This window comes from Kuraishia capsulata, genomic scaffold (genome assembly GCF_000576695.1).
Source record: "Kuraishia capsulata CBS 1993 genomic scaffold, Kuraishia_capsulata_scaffold_5, whole genome shotgun sequence".
Taxonomy (NCBI): domain Eukaryota; kingdom Fungi; phylum Ascomycota; class Pichiomycetes; order Pichiales; family Pichiaceae; genus Kuraishia; species Kuraishia capsulata.
The window spans coordinates 133742-150409 of NW_019172954.1; the positions used below are offsets into that span (position 1 = coordinate 133742).

Below are 16668 nucleotides of genomic sequence, written 5' to 3' on the forward strand. Positions count from 1 at the left end.
ATTGAGGATTAATTGTGGTTACAAGTAGTAGAAGCTTAACAAAGGCCTGTATGCATGCAGCATGTTCGTTTTTTGAGTAAGACACGAAATCTACAAAACCGCTGAAGCTAGCCTCTCGTACGCTCTTTTCATTAAAACCCATAAGGGAACCATCACTTCTCTCGAACCACGCAAGGAAATGCCCTCTGATTACGGCGGCTTTGATGCCGGGGTGACTTTCTACTCAGACTCCAAGACCCAAAAGCATACGCCCTTGTATGAACCTATTGCCTCGAACTTCAACTCATCATTCAATCCTCATGTCTCGTACCATTACAACCCAGAGGTTCCACAGTATCATTATGGAGTGAGACATCCAATGAAGCCCTTTAGATTGATGCTTACGGACCATCTGGTAGTGGCATATAAGCTTCACGAACGAATGGATCTCTACAAGACCAGAAGGGCTACAAAAGAAGAGCTTTTGGAGTTCCATGCGGAGGATTACGTGAATTTCCTGCAGACTGTTACGCCGGACAATGCTGCAAAATATACAAACTTGCTCAAAAAGTTCAATATTGGAGACGACTGTCCCGTTTTTGATGGAATGTACGACTATTCCACCATCTACGCAGGTGCCTCTTTGGATGCCTCCAGGAAACTCATAGCAGGTACGAGTGATATTGCCATTAATTGGTCGGGAGGGCTGCACCATGCGAAGAAATACGAACCAAGTGGTTTTTGTTACGTGAACGATATTGTTCTGTCGATTCTGAACCTTTTGCGAGTCCATCCGAGGGTGCTATACATAGACATAGACATTCACCACGGGGATGGAGTACAGGATGCCTTCTATCTAACGGACCGTGTGATGACTGTGAGTTTCCACAAATACAATGGTGAATTCTTCCCGGGAACAGGGAACTATGACGAGACTGGTGTGGGCAAGGGCAAGCATTTCGCGCTGAATGTGCCCTTGAGAGACGGTATAGACGACGAGTCTTACATCCGCCTATTCAAGTCGGTGATGGAGCCGCTGATAAATTCGTTTCAGCCGACGTGTATTGTCCAGCAATGTGGAGCAGATTCGCTGGGAGGAGATAGACTGGGAGTTTTCAATCTGAACATCAAGGCCCACGGTGAATGCGTGAAGTTCATCAAGACGTTTGGAATTCCGTTGTTGGTACTGGGAGGAGGCGGATATACACCCAGAAATGTGAGTAGACTATGGTGCTATGAGACAAGTGTCATGACGGATGTGAAGCTCCAATCAAGACTGCCTGACCAGCTGCCATTCAGGTCCTTTTTCCAGCCGGACTATTCGCTGCATCCCAACCTGGGTGATAGAATCGATAACAAGAACACGAAGAAGTACCTCGAAAACCTGAGGATACAGTTGCTGGAAAGCATTAGGTATCTTGGTGGAGCTCCTAGTGTGAGTATGAGTGAAATTCCCCCGGACATCCAAGGTCTTTCTGTCGAGGAAGAGGAGCAGGTTCTTGAAAGACTATCCAAACAGAGCGATTTTGAAGAGATGATGGAAGGAAGGAGATTTTGGGCCGAGGAGAAGGACAATGCCAGGACGAAAGAGCTTGTAGACTAGACGCCTTTCTGTGAATAGATTGATCATTTGTATACTATACCGCATTGTACTATTATTAAGTATGCTGACACTTCATGTAAATGGTAACGAATCCTTATCATCAACGAACACATCGTGAGTTCTTTTCACAAGGCCTTTCTTCTGTTGTCTCCAGAGCTTCTTCAGCTTCCTCAAAGTTATCTCTCCGCTTCCAACACCAAGTCTTATGAATGCCTTGAAGCAACATTCTATTATAGCCTTATCCTGAGCCTTGACACAGCACAAGCCACACACGAATAGAGGCCAGTGGATCATGATGATACGGTTGTCGAACTGATAGTACATGTACTTGTCGAAATTTAGCATCTTGTTTCTGTTGGGGTGACTCGAAAGGGACGCTTCTTTCACGATGTTCAGCTTGGACTCGTCCTCTTCGTCGTCCATCTCCTCGCCGGCCATGAACTCCACTCCGCTCTTCGTGGGTCCCTCCTCCAACTTAACAGAAGGCGACATGGGCTCATCTTCTGACAAAGACGAGTCTTCATCATGTTTGTCATCTTTTTCAAGATCCTGTGCATCTGCAGATGGCGTGCCATTAGTTTTGTCACCGCATTCGGTAAACGGGCTGCTGTCTAGTTGTTCCTTGCCATTATAATGTGCGTTTAGTCTGGTCTCGTCCGCCTTGCTGATGGCCTCATTATCAAACTTTACCATGGAAGATAACCCCTCCAGCATCCTTGTAACCACATCTTGCACCAAGGGGTTGTCGATGGAGTGGCCAAAAGTGTTCTTGGAAACCAATAATCTCAGATACGAAGCGTCAATGTATAGTTGCTGTGACAGATCGTACCAGGAAAACCAGTTTTCTGACTCATTTTCACTCCTCATCTTTGGGTGGGTTCTGTGAAGAAGCAGTGATGGTGGCACGTGGGCGTTCTTGGGTCCGTTGAAGTGAGGGTGGCAGTTGGAGGTCAAGGGTACTCTGTATGGAGACACATTAGTCACAATCTCGAAACTGCGCGCCTTCAATATGAGCTGCATTATATTGAGAATATGGGTGCTGGTTGCTTGTCCTTTTGAATTAATCCTCTCCTTCACAAAAGGATGGGGAATGGCAGTGGGGTCCTTTTTGTTCTCCTCAATCCATCTGGTTGACTCGATCACCAAGATCAACTCTCTGATGATATCTATGACATCGTCATTGAAACCGAGATAGATATTATATGCGGTATTTGGTCTGCTCGAATTGTCGATATAGGCCCCAAGTTCCCCGACATGGTGACCATCTATAGCTATTCCATAATACCTCAAGGTGTGGCCAACGCTTCCATAAGCACCCATCTCTAAGAACTCTCCCAGTTCATCAAACCCATGAATTGTTCCACCTGATGGAACTGTCAACCCTGCTAAAGATTCCATGGAGTAGAACCACACTTTGGCAATCGCCAGGTCCAGGATCATCGGCTTGAAACGACAGTACTTGATCAGGAGGTCCTTGGCACCTCTTAGATGTGCTCTCCATTGTGAACCTCTTGAGGCAGAGTAATCTGAAGCCAGAATCAAGATGGTGAGCAACAAACTCTCCACATTTTGCAAAATCTGTTCCTTATCATCCAGGATTGAATCCAGTGCCTTCAAACACGAAGAGAGATAATAGGAACGAATCTTGTTGTGAAACTTGGCTTCCTTTCTGTTTTTAAGAAGCATGTTTGGATCCTGGTCAGCATGGGTACACTGATAATATTCATATCTTGCTGCCATAGCCAACATTGCAAACAACAAATGTGGTGATCTTTTGGCCTGGAGAAGAAAGCAGTTGATGAAGGAGTTATGCAGAAAGGAAGTGGTGAACGGCAAACAATTCATGTGGATCTTTGTGATGAATATCTTCATGTAATGTATGTGAGATGACGAGGTAGACCATTCAAAATAGTTTGCAAGAGCAACAAGATCGTTTGGCGAGATGGAATTGTTCAAAGTGACCAGATACTCCCAACTATCGGGGGATCCCTTTGGCAGTGCCGACTTGGGAAATGCTGCCAATACTTTTCTCAATTTCAGATCCATATCCCTTTCAAGTTGAACAGCACTGGAGGCTTCGTTCTCCGTCGTGTAATTAGGCGTTCTTGGTGGTCCCATTGGAGTGGATATGTCGACTGCTGGAGATCTATGCGAGTACTGATATGTTTCTGGGTAGAACCCATTCTTGGCGTTGCTTGCTTTGTAGAATGAATCCATGCCAGGGCCTCCAATTTGGCCATTGAAGTTTCCAATTGGAGTTGCTGCTGCGGAAGCTCCGCCGAAGTCGTTCTGCAAGGTCTGTGTAAGACTCTTGACGTATTCTGAGTTGGCCAGTTCTTCAACAGAATGGACCGAGTAACTTGCTGGGGAAAGCGACGAATCAGACTGTGTGGACCCAGCCACACCTGTCCCACCGGGATATGGCATGTTCATGTAGATTAAATCGTTGAGGTCGTTGATTAGTAACGAAGCATCGTTGAAGAGAGCAGTGTCCACGTCCAACGAGTTGTACTGAAAAGTAGATGGTTCAGGTACGAACTGGTCGGTATTGGAAGTCCTGGGCAGAAAAATCGGCTGTTTCACTGGAGGTGAGCCTGCTGAGCTTTCTGACCTCGGCACATTGACCATGGCAGGTCTGCTATTATGCACTCGCGATTTGGGTGCAGCTCCTTTGGAGGATTCCTGTAGGCTAGGATTTTGCGACATCGCTACTCCTGATCCAACTGTCAAATCCTCGTTCACAGAAAGAATTCCCTCTGAGCTTTCATTAGTTACTGTGAAACTTCTCGACTTATCAAACTTGATCACCTTCACATAAGTGCACTCCTTGTTGAGATGCTCGCATTGCCAGCAACTGGGTTTTCCCTCATCACATTTTAGCTTTCGTCTCTTGCATTCACGACACCCGTTTCTGCTGTATTTCCTTCGTTTTCTCCGGGGCTCGTCCGGAGGCATGACCGACTCAACAGCACTCATCGTCTGGCGACGTTGTGCTCAGTGGTACCCGAGAACAAGCACAATTTTTGTTTCTAATGCGTGGAAGCTCACGATATAGTTCTAGCCTCAGCAGCTTAATTGAAACCACGCGCACTGATCAGATGGATCCCAGTTTCACCACACAGTCATCGCTTCGGTGCAACTACGGCTGGAGACAATTCCCGGTCTTGTCTTGTTAGGCCTTACGAATCCGGCTCCATCAGTCCTTATCTCTGGAGTGTACTACTCAATTGGAAAGTTTCCAAGATCGTGAGACGTTGGAAAGGTCGCTGGAAAAGCTGAAAGTTGCGGGGACTGGGGCTGATAGACGGTAGTAACCATATACGCATTGTCTGGGTCATATTTGATCTAGATTTGAAAGGTTTTGAGGAAAAATCTTACCTTTCCCCATTGCAAACGAGGCCTGTAATGGGTCTCACATAGGGCCGGTGACCAGGCGTCTTGGCCCAGTAGTGGATTTACTTGCCCTTTTAGGTGCGCCCGTAAAAGATTTCCCAATGCAGGAGTTGAGGGCGCACGAACCATTTGTGAGGTGAAGAAGTAGGGTAATGCTCGTTTCGATGAGTCGTGTTTACTCTAAATTATGGTTTAAGCAAATCGCACTATTGATCTCTTTACGTGTGCGAACCACTAAACGCGCACAACGCACACATTTCACGGTCCCCCCTTCCTTTCATGAAACTTTCCAATAGCCATCGCGATGGCTGATGCATATCGATCATATTGATTAAACCCCATCATGGGCAGCCGTTCCACATGTCGGAATATTCGTGGCAAACCGTGTTTGGACTTTCGACGTGGACGCATAAACAAAAGATACACATTCTACGTCAACCGCGTTCGTTTTTCTTACAAAACCTTCTCCCGAATAGAGCGAAGGCTTTGGCAGATTTTTTCAAATAAGACTTGTTTTTAGACTCAGGTTTATACTCGTCACCGGTCTTAACCATATGTACGTCTAATTTTTTCTGCTTAATTCAAGCAAATATATCGCGCTAAAATCGCTGGTAAAGCGTGTGGTGACAAAATTAAGATCTGCAGTGCATCACATCGTGCATGTACATGCATGTAAACACACCCAAAAAGAGATCTAAAGTGAAAATGAGGTGATAAAACAGCATAAACGTGTACTCGTTTTAGTACTCATGCGGAAGACTTGCATGTATATGCCACACGAACCGACTTCTTTGCCGTGTCGTCACCCCTTTCAACTGAAGCAAATACACATTTCGAGAGAAGATGGTCGCAACGTAGAGTTCAGTCCTTTTGCAGCTAGAGTATATACAGAAAGTCGTACCCCTTTTTGAACTGCTTTTTTCCCTTCTCTTCTTCCTTTCCTCACCCTACAACCCATCATACCCCCAGGCATTCCCTTTCTCATAAACTGCATCTTGAAATGCTGAGACAAACGGGATTCTTCGGTCTGCTTGCAGTCCTGTCTTTTTTTGCAGGCTTTGCAAGAGCTGCTCCTCCCCCTGGATTCACTTATTCCAACGTTTCCGTACCAAATAATCCACCCACTCCCACAATTGTTGGTTATGTTGAGGATGGAAATCCAGTCTGGGTTATTACTGTCCCAGCAAGTCTTGGTCCATACACAGAGATTACCGTTGTCGGTGTTTCTTCCACCAACTACCTCTTCAACACCTCGGACTTGTCGATCAGCGAGGACCTTGACTTGGTCAACGATGGCTCGTCCACTTTTACCGATATTGAAATTTACGGTTACGAAGACGAGGATTTGGAGATTACTATCCCAGCCACTTCTACTGTTGAAGGTGCCACTGCTTTCCTCGGTGCGTTCACCTTGACCGTTTACTATGGTGAGGTTTCCAAGCTGTTTAAGAGAGAGATTGTGACGTATGAGTTGAGCGCTGTGGCAAAAGTTGAGGAATCATCTAGTTCCGCTATTACAAGTGGCGCTACTACTACTTCTAAGTCTTCTTCTACAATTCCAAGCGTGCCCTCAACTCCAAGTGTGCCCTCAATTCCAAGTGCGTCCTCAACTATTACCGTGGTCACTACAGAAACCCCATCAACCACAATCGTCACCATCACTTCCTGTCCAGGTGGTGCGTGCTCGGAGATAACGGTTCCAACCGGTGTCACCACTGTTACCGAGACAGCTCCAGGTGGAGTGTTCACCACTTACACCACCTACTGTCCTCTTACAGGCAAGCCGCACACTAAGACGTACACTCCATGGGTTGGACCAACTGTCACCGACGTTAAGACTATCACTGTGACTGCCACTCCAGCTGGAACTACTACTTTGACGATTACCTCGTGTGCTGATGGTAAGTGCACTGCTGGGCCAGTAACGACCGGTTACGACGAGGTCACTACAACCATTGAGGACATCGTTACCGTTTACACCACTTACTGTCCTCTGTCGGTTTACACGTACACCACTACTGTCTACGTTCAACCTACCCCCACCAACATCGTCGTGGTGACCTATACTGACACAGTCACGGTTACTGCCGGTACTACCACGGTTTATGAGGACGCTGCTGATGTTTCCAAGACTACTGGTGTCACCGAGGTTACAACCACCTCTGAAGACATCGTCATCGTCTACACCACTTTCTGTCCTCTTACTGTTCACAAACTGAAGGAGAACACTGTGACTTATGCCGAGGTCACTCCAACGAAGGCTGTCACCGTTTCTGCAACATCAACTGAGGAAGTCTCCTTCTTGAACTCCCGTGGAACTACTTTGACGGTCACCTCCGAATCTCCATCTGCCTCAGCCTCTACTGTAGAGGTCACCAGCAGTGTTGAGGCTACTGCAACTGTTGTAACTGGCGGCTCTAAGAGTACCTTTTCTAAAAAGACTGTGTCCGCAGAGTCCACTTCTAGTGCAGAGGCTAGCTCAGCTACTTCGTCTGCTTCCTCGTCTGCTGCCGCAGTTTCAACTCTTTCCGCAGGTGCCGCCTTCAAGTCGCCAGCCTCAGGAGCCCTTCTTGGAGCTTTGGTCTTTATCTCTGCCCTTTTCTTCTAGATCTAATCAGATCTCATTGCAGCTCGGACAGTTGTACGTTATGTTCAGAAAGAACACTCTACTCAACATTGTCTCTGCGTTTTCAACGACTCCTTCGTTTCTTGGTTCCATCATTCACTCAAAAAACACCAGTTGGCAACCGTTTCTCACGCTTTCATTTCTATCGCATTGGTTCATCTTTCCATTGCTGAACGGTTCGTTTTGGTCAACACCATCCTCTGGGTTCACTTCTCGACTTTTATCATTTTCTCGGAAATCACCTATTCGCAGTCGTCTTGCAGGATCATCTCGGCTCGGTGCTGCTTATCATCTTCAGATGTGACAAAAAGCCTTCCTCCATTTTCTTGATTCATCATTTGGTTTCGGAGTACTCCACGCGTTTTTCTTATTCATTTTCTTGTTGCTTCTTCCATTTATTTGATTTACATGATGAACGGCTGTCCATGTGACGCCTATGCATTCTCACGCTTACGTTCCGAAAGGACTCCTCAATAGAGGCAAACCAAGGACTACAAAAATTGCACAAAAAGATCAAAAAAGACAATTCTACATGGTTGCCATGCAATCAAATTTTCTGCACCTTTTTGGAGGTCCAAATACCGTTGTTTCCGTTTGCAGTCTTCTTGCCATCACTTGAGCCAACACTTGAGTGTGTTCTACTACACTATTTATAGATTCTCTGTGCATCTCTCGGGTTTCCCATGATACAGCGCACCATTTGCATTTCTTTCGTCTTTGAAGGATATGTTTCAATATTACTAAAATTATTTCAAATTTGCTAATCTTGTAATTTAACCCTTTTTAGACTTTTTTGAACTATAACTGCAGTAGCTCTCATGCATTTAATTTAGTGTGCTTAAATAATACCTGCTGCAAACCAGCACCCCCTTCTGACCCGTATTCTGCCATTTTCTTGACTAGCCGGTTTATTGAAATATTCTATTTTTTACAAAAAAGTTGCCAAATTATCTAGTGCCATATTTCCCATCTTAGCCTCAAAAATTAAGTAACTTACAAAACATGTCGCATACAAGTTGTTGACTGATTAAAATTTTTTTACTGAGAGCTTCTCACAGGCTGATCAACAGTATATCTAAAAAAAATAAGAACTCCGAGACGGGGAATTGAACCCCGGTCCCCCGCGCGACAAGCGGGGATTCTAGCCACTAAACTATCTCGGATGTTTTCTTCAGAATTTGTTTTGAATCATTCGTGTGTCGGCAGATCCAGCTTTTGGTTAAAGCTGTACTCGTCGCTGCCTAGTGATTTGAGCAACATATACCTAATGTTGATGTTTCACCTGTTATATTTGAGCTATATTAGTAAACCAGAAGGAAAACCTCCTATAGTTTAGCTGGCGGATGCGCGGGGAAATGTCGAACGGGTATAGTACATCGAGTTATAACTAATTTCGTAATTCATTATAAACGCCATGGTCACAGTATCACACTCAATTTTTCTCAGCATCAACAATCGATATCAAGGCTTGTCCCATGGCTTTCAGATCACTCATGAGACTCACATGACCATAGGTAGATGAATGCTTTCCCACCAACGAAAAGCCATATGGCTCCGGCATGAGCCACTTCTGATGAATAACACCATCACCAGGACCATAGGCGAAATGGAAGAAATCTCCTTCTTTCAATCGTTTCACCCCATCTACCAACGATTCGCGCACTGATGGAACGCTATAACTGTACACCAACGCAAGCGGAGGGTATTTCTTGGAGGAGTCGTGTTTGAGAAACTGATGAAACTTTCTCGTTCTCTCAAGAGTTCTGCTAAGGTAGTCGTAGGACTCCTCAAATGTCGCATGGAAATTCTCGTCAACGTCAGGTAAGACTGTATCGTTGGAGTTCGAGTTCGAATTCATGCCGTGGACCAATGGTATGGAGTTGATGATCTCCAGAGATTTGACCTTTTCAAAGGAAGGTTGAATAGGCGATGTCAAACCTCTGACGAGCGTACTTTTCGTGGAGTGAGATTGAGCACTCTCCTCCCCTGACTTTCGTTTGACCATTGCGTCCTTTCTCTTTTGAGAAACCAACGGCGATAAGTTATATTCAACCCAGACATCTGGGTCGTAGAAATCGAGGTCAATTCTTTTGCCAGTTGCTTTATCTGTGAAGATTCGACCATCTTCAGGCAGGAACACAAAACTTGATCTGAAAAAAAAGTTGGCCTCAGCAGTGAGAACTTTTGTGGAAAACAGCACGTTATCGCCCCATCTAATGGGCCCTAAGACGTTTGGACACTCAAAAGGAACACCCACATAGACCAGACCTCTGATTAACGTTGGGTCTTTCTGCATGGCATAATGGGCTACCAATCCCCCCATGGAATGCCCAATTACCAACACGCCCTTATTACCATTTTTTCTGTTGATATTCTTCAACGTCTTGTACAGTTTCTCTCCATTCAAGTCACATGACAATCTCCAGTCATAGCCAAAGTCATGGAGTGTGACCTTACCGTTGTCAAGCTTTTTCATGAGTCTTCTGGATATGTCAATGGGTCCCACATGAGAAAGAATACCATCAGCATATACAGTCTCGTGAGCTCTGAGCTCATCTTCATCACTAGGACCTACCAGAAGATTAATCTTCTTCAGATTCAGCCCAGCCTTGACCACGGGAACCCACACCCTGCGTTTCGTGAAATTGTCACGCAGAATGCTTCCTCTGTAACCACCCAAGATCAACACATCACCAGCAATCTCGTCAAATACTGTCTCATATCTGGGCCGTTCTGTATCAGACAAAAAGTGTTTAATTTCATGCCTCAACGACACCGGTAGCACTGCCCTTTTGATAGCATCAAACCGTGATGGGTCCGTGCCGAATTTCACCTCCTTGAACAGAAACTTCTCCTCAAAACTCGAGATAGACTCCTGGCGTCTCAGTTTATCCTTGATCACATCTTTGAGCGCGTTATCGTCATCATTACTATCCGAAAATGGGAACCTCAGGCTCGGAAGCTGTATACCAGAAGAGAGGTTTCCACCAAAGGGCATGGCAAACGAGAAAATTTTGTGTTCCTCAGCATTTTCGGGTGCTTTCAGAGACTCTACTTTCTTCAATTCAGTCGGTATTTCCGTTTCCTCGTCAGACTCTATGGCTTCATCATCCACGTGCACCACGGACGAACCTCCGATTAGAGAGGAAGCATATTGACGGCTCATTGTTTTGGAAAGATCAGCGTCTCCTTGGAGCGCGTCATAATTCTCTGGATCGCCATCAGATACCGAATCGTTGTTTGTTTGGTGACTTTCTTCGGCCTCATTATCGTCATCTGATCCAGCAGCCAGACTCAGCCGGTTAAGCGCAACCGGCACAGGGGTCTTTATAGGAGCCTCTTCACTAACCTCATGATCTTCGTGCGATTTGAGGGTGGACCTTCTAGAAAGACCTCTATGAGTCGCGTGGTCGCCAGAAAGTCCCGGACTAGGCGTCTTTCGGAAGCTGTTTAGAAACGAGGACACCCGATTTGGCGACTTGGCCCCGTCGTTACGACCTCTAGCATGCCTCTCCTCGATGTCAGAACTAGGCGAGAGAATCCGGCGTAACGATCGCATTCGAGCGATTCTGTCAATTAACAATAAACCTAGATGACAATTGGACCCAACCAAAAGTCCTTGATAAACAACTCAAAGAAAGTTTTGCCGTGGACGGCCCCGGCAAAAGCCCCAGAAAAAAGTGCAGGCCTTTGCATGCATGACATGTGATGATGGTTAACTGGCTCCGGGTGAAAAATCCGGTGGTAATTCCGGGCAAGATAGAGGTGTAACTCCAGTGAAACCGGGCATTATAAATTAAATATAAATACATTATGACATACGATTAGTAAATTATTCAACACCTATATTTGGTGAACCAGGGATTTTCGTAGATATCGCGGATGGTGTTGCGTTTTTCACGACGGCATAGACAGCTTGTGACTATGTCCCTAGCACATTGCCATTCATGCGCCTCTGAAGCGTGCATTTGAGACAACTTGTCGTCAGCGAAATAGAACCAGTCCCAGGCTATTAGTGCGATTCGGTGGGCCAGTTTGGGAACTGCTCTTCTCGAAGACTGGGAGACGCGGCTGTTTGGGTTGACGGGAAGAGGGTCAAACGGCGACCTGCCCTCGACCAGGGCATACAGTAACACCCCCAGGGCCCACACATCGTTCTGTCTTCCGTCATAAGGGAGCCCCATGAGTAGTTCTGGACTCACGTAGTACTCCGATCCGCATCGCGTTCTCATCAACGGGTTTTTAGGGTCGATCTTCTTGGAAAGGCCGAAATCCGTCAGGACAACCAGCTGTTTGGTGCGCTCCAGCTCCTGGGCACCCATTGCCGCCAATTTTCTAGGTTCAATTCGCAGAAGAATGTTCTCCAGCTTAATATCACGATGAACAATGCTGTTTTCGTGCAGATAGTTGACGGCTGAAACCACGTTAGAGAATATGGCCTTCACGTGTTCGGAAGTGATCAGAGGTCGGTACTCGGACGCAAACGAGAAAAGATTTCCTCCAGGATAGTAGGTCATTACCATTATGACTTCCTCTGATTCGACTCGGGAGCCCAGAAGCTCAACTATGCACGGATGACGGATCTCTTGTAACAATTCAAACTCTCTGATGAGTCCCCTTTCCACCCGCGATCGCAAAGAGTCTTCCGTTTCTGATGGTCTGGAAACTTTCACAGCGGCAACAAATCCAACAGGCACTCCAATTGGGCTTTCCACAGGCTCTGCCAGCGATACAACACTATATGAACCGCGGCCAATCTCTTCAATCGACTTCCAGGTGATCAGCGCTGAAGTTGTCCTATCGTACGCCTTGTAATACCTGCCTTGTTCTGTCCGATTCGGCGTATGATCTCTGTTGATTTCTTCAGGCTCAGCCTCCGTGTACGTAGCCAGGGGAGTGGATACAATTCTCGCACCCGACTTGAATGAAGGAGCAGGCTGTAGAATACGGCTGGAGTCATACTCAGAAACAATCCGTTCAGTCACACTTGGACCCATTTTCTTGTGGCTCCTTGGTTTTGCATAGTGCAATGTGTCATCTCGCATGGAAACTGCAGCAGGCGAGGGTAAGTTGGTCACATCCTGGATATGATGGGGGATGTTATACTGATAAGGTGACAGCTCATGTATTTGACCGGCAAAGCCCGGGGACCTCATTGGGGAAGTAAGCGATTGGAAAAAGGCCTGACTTGGTTGTGGAGGGGTTTGAAGAGGATTTTGAAGAGGATTTTGCTTGGAAGGGTCGACATTGTGGCTTGTAGGCTCAGTACCAGCACCGTTACCACTGACACCACTACTAACATCGCCATCTCCACCGCGAAAATCACGGCTAAATCCCTCAAAACTCTCAAAATCACCAACCCTATATACACTGGCCTCATTGCTCCTTCCCACGTTGGCCAGACCCAGTCTCGGCCGGCTCGGCGTAGTTGTGTTTATAGCAAGGTTATGTGGGGCAGTCATAGCATCTGATGAATCCTCGTCTTCACGGTGTCGCTGATCAAACGCAGAATCTTTGGCTTGAAATTGTGCAACGAGTGGATTTTCTCTGGTAGAGTCCATTTCTTAAGCTGTTTCAGCCTGGCGTGAATATGGTGTGTTGAAGGCTAAGCACATCCAGTGGGGCTAGGTGCAATTGGTGGAAACAATAGACTCACAAAACCACAATGGATAAAAGAAATAAATGAGACAAATCACCTGTTTAGAGCAACAACTGTATTGTATTTATGGACGCTCAACTCAAAAACAACAAGAAGCTTGTGGTAACTTAATTGAGACCAACAAGTAAAGTCGAGCCTACTTGGTAGTGTTTGCCGGGGAAATAAAGGGCGTGCAAGCTCATCTTCTGACCACATTAGCAGAGCTCTGGAGAATGCTCAGAAAACAAGACATTCAGCTTATCACACCAAGACCCAGCTGGGAGTCCAATAAAATCGCGTTTTCACTGGGGTAAATTGATTTGCGTGACACAATGGACAATCCTCCAGAGCTTCCGCACGTCGAGGTGAACGTTACGCCTTTATCCGACATACTGGCGAGATACTCCCAGCACTCGTTCCAGGAACTGCAGACTTTGATACATACTCTGCAATCCAAGGCGAAAAACGACAACGCCAAGAAGAAGGCGTTTCTAGATCTGCTGGTGGGGATCCGGCAAAATTTCGTGCGTTTGTATGTGCTGTGCAAGTGGGCACGGGCGTCCAAGGACATTGGGAAGCTGATCGATGTGTTCGTGTGGCTGAGGGGACAGAACCAGAAGTATGCGGACTCGATATTTGAGCTTTCCACCATCAAGAGTTCATTGATGAGTGCTAAGCTACCCGATCCGGACCTGACCACCGCTATAGAGGTTTTGATGACAGGGAGACCTCAATTACCGACCCACGGTTTGCTGTCCAAGAAGCCTTTGTCCCCCTATCTGATTCTGAAGACGCTGCGAAACCTCAATGTATCACTATCGACTCGCATGGCATTGGAGGACGACTTGCCTCCTGCTTTTCAGAACTACAAGGTGGAAGATGGCCGCGTGGTGTTCCATGTACATAAATCATTCCAGGCTTCCATTGCGATAGCGGACGATTCGGTTGACGACTCGCCTTTCTTCCTTGTGGATTTCGAGTTTAGCTTTGCTTTGAAAGATGGGAGTCTTATTCAGGCCTCAACACCTCTGCCCGCAGTCACTCACTCCAAAATCGAGAAGTTGGCCAACGCTGCACTGGCAAAAGAAGGCCTCTTTGGCCTGTACGATCTGCTCCACAGATTCGCTACAACTTTTAAGTTATACCTTCTCCACAGACAATTAGTTGCTATGAGAATTGGGTTATGGAAGGGAAATTTGTCACATACCTACAATGCCGAGAAGTGCTTTGTGGTGATCAAGTACTGGGCGAAAAAGCCCAGCAGTTCGAAGCAAAAATCCACCATAGAGATCGGAATCAACAAACAAACTAACGATCTGTCGTTCAGGTGGGTGAAAGATGGGAAACTAATCACAGATCATGGCATAAGCTTTGATGAGTTTGACGGCGATGAAGATAATGACGACGGAGAAATGATAAACCTGGAGCGTTTGATAAGAAGAATCACAAAAAGGCACTCCGAGCTGAATATTCAGCAAATATACGATGACATTGCTGACAGAATAGAAGATGCAGAGAAGCTGGTGTCTATAAACAGAGAAGGCGGAAATTGTTCGATTGTGTTCAATCTGAACGCAACAAAAACTGCAACTTACAGTTTGGACGCACTCTCAGGAAAAGGATACTTCCACGATCCCACCCCACTTATGACGGATACTGCAAATAGTATCAATTCGGGAGAGTTCAGTGAATCGTCTCTAAAGCTATTAAAGTTCAGACTGGAGTCTCAGATACAAGAGCTGGGCTCTATGCTTTCAGCCACGGGATGGATAAACGTTGATGTCGTGAAATTACCATCTGCTGAAGTATCCAAACTCAACATCAGCTATGCTGAGCTCAAGGAACCCCACCTCTTCTCTCAGCTGTATTCTATCCGATTCTTTAGAAGACGTGAGTGGACTGCTGGATGGTTTTTGTGTGTTGGAATATCGGGTTTCTCCAGGCAGGTGAACTGGTGGTGCGCTAGAATCAAGAGTAATCTGGGCCAATGGTCCATCAACTGGACAGAGTCAATCAAATGTGGCCAGAATCAACATGCATCATTGTATCGTCTCGAACAAGACTACGATTACTCCAGTTTGGTCGAACTCTCAAGGATCAGTGCTGCCAAACTATTGTGCCATCTCATCGAAGAGGAGCTCATTGACAAGGGAGCCAAGATCGTAACACTAGACTTCCGCCATCCAAATGTGGACAAGTTCTTCAATAACTCAAAGCTGAAGAGTTACCTACCTGAAGGTTTACAGCCAAAAAACGAAGATGACAATTCCCCTGTGATGTTTATAGATAACAACACTTTGAGTCAAGTTCCGAACTGCTGGGGAGACTTGGTTCTTTTGGTGAAGATGTCTTCTGAAACAAGGACAATGGAGATGATATTGCTTGGAGAATTAAAGCAAAGGTTTTACGCGCCATTTTCTGGGGCTAGTGGTGATGTTTTCAAGCAGGATTTTAGCGAAAATACTTCAATTGAGGTTAACCAGAAAGAGCTGGTCTTCAGTATAAAATCCAAGGTCTGCGTGGAAAACAACAGGTCTCTTTCGTTGACTGCTGATTTGTTGACTGTGTTGAACAAACTTACGGCGTTGATCACTTTACTCAAGCTGGTGGGTAATGACCAAACCATCAAGCTGCTTGATATCTCCCTTAGTGAGGTGACGTTTCAGTATGGAAAAGATGCTTCTGAGTCCATATCATTAATACTCGCCAACAAAAATGCCGAAGATGGATCCAGAATGCTCTTTGACATGCCGAACTCGAACCCTCATCAGTTTGCAAGGGACTATCTTCGCATTCTCCTTGCTGAGTCTCTGAAAGTGCCTCAATTCGTCGTTCCAAGGGTTTATGGGAGTTCCTCTGCAATGAGCATGGCGAATATGCCGGGGATTATCTCTCCAGGAGGATTGAATGGATTCATAACTTACCTCAAACTTACGCTACCTCTTTCCAGAGCGATTCAAGAGATAACCTCCAAAAAGGCTGAGTTTCTGAAGTTGTTCGCCAAAAAAGCTTCTCTCACAGATGATAGCACACCCCCAATCACCATCAATGGTATTCCATGCTTGATGCATGATGTGTTTTGCTACGGTTCGTCGCGGTTTAGGCTGGAGTATATTATTACCAGGAAGTCAGAGGACCAAAAGAAATCGGGTAAGATTGAACGTGTCAAGGTGGCAGTGGATGTCGACTTAAGGAACCGGGGGTCATTTTTGGATGCTAACAAGTCACTGTTCTATGTTTCGAGCCCCGATACTACCCATGCCCCGACCTTTTTGAAGGAACTGTTTGCGGGAACCGAGAAGTTCGAACACGATGGTAAGAGCGTGGTAGCGCTGCAGAAGGGTGCTGCCGTGGCGTACCAATCCATCCACCCACTGCTGCTGAAAATCCACGACGCATTTTACGAAAAATACGGGACTGACTCCTGAG

General features: G+C 46.1%; 6 protein-coding genes across 6 annotated transcripts; 3 read left to right on the forward strand and 3 right to left on the reverse strand.

The window, feature by feature from the left end:
• Positions 1-178: 178 nt before the first annotated feature.
• On the forward strand, positions 179-1582 carry KUCA_T00004069001 (uncharacterized protein; the record flags this gene model as incomplete). Its single annotated transcript, XM_022600766.1, has 1 exon — positions 179-1582. The coding sequence occupies one exon, from the start codon at positions 179-181 to the stop codon at positions 1580-1582; it is 1404 nt and encodes a 467-aa protein (XP_022460079.1).
• Positions 1583-1654: 72 nt separating this feature from the next.
• Positions 1655-4558, reverse strand: KUCA_T00004070001 (uncharacterized protein; the record flags this gene model as incomplete). Its single annotated transcript, XM_022600767.1, has 1 exon — positions 1655-4558. One exon carries the CDS (start codon positions 4556-4558, stop codon positions 1655-1657), a length of 2904 nt encoding a protein of 967 aa, XP_022460080.1.
• Positions 4559-5975: 1417 nt separating this feature from the next.
• KUCA_T00004071001 (uncharacterized protein) lies at positions 5976-7583 on the forward strand (the record flags this gene model as incomplete). The annotated part of the gene is made up of 1 exon (XM_022600768.1): positions 5976-7583. The coding sequence occupies one exon, from the start codon at positions 5976-5978 to the stop codon at positions 7581-7583; it is 1608 nt and encodes a 535-aa protein (XP_022460081.1).
• Positions 7584-9033: 1450 nt separating this feature from the next.
• On the reverse strand, positions 9034-11160 carry KUCA_T00004072001 (uncharacterized protein; the record flags this gene model as incomplete). The annotated part of the gene is made up of 1 exon (XM_022600769.1): positions 9034-11160. One exon carries the CDS (start codon positions 11158-11160, stop codon positions 9034-9036), a length of 2127 nt encoding a protein of 708 aa, XP_022460082.1.
• Positions 11161-11437: 277 nt separating this feature from the next.
• Positions 11438-13162, reverse strand: KUCA_T00004073001 (uncharacterized protein; the record flags this gene model as incomplete). The annotated part of the gene is made up of 1 exon (XM_022600770.1): positions 11438-13162. One exon carries the CDS (start codon positions 13160-13162, stop codon positions 11438-11440), a length of 1725 nt encoding a protein of 574 aa, XP_022460083.1.
• Positions 13163-13571: 409 nt separating this feature from the next.
• On the forward strand, positions 13572-16667 carry KUCA_T00004074001 (uncharacterized protein; the record flags this gene model as incomplete). Its single annotated transcript, XM_022600771.1, has 1 exon — positions 13572-16667. The coding sequence occupies one exon, from the start codon at positions 13572-13574 to the stop codon at positions 16665-16667; it is 3096 nt and encodes a 1031-aa protein (XP_022460084.1).
• Position 16668: the final 1 nt, after the last annotated feature.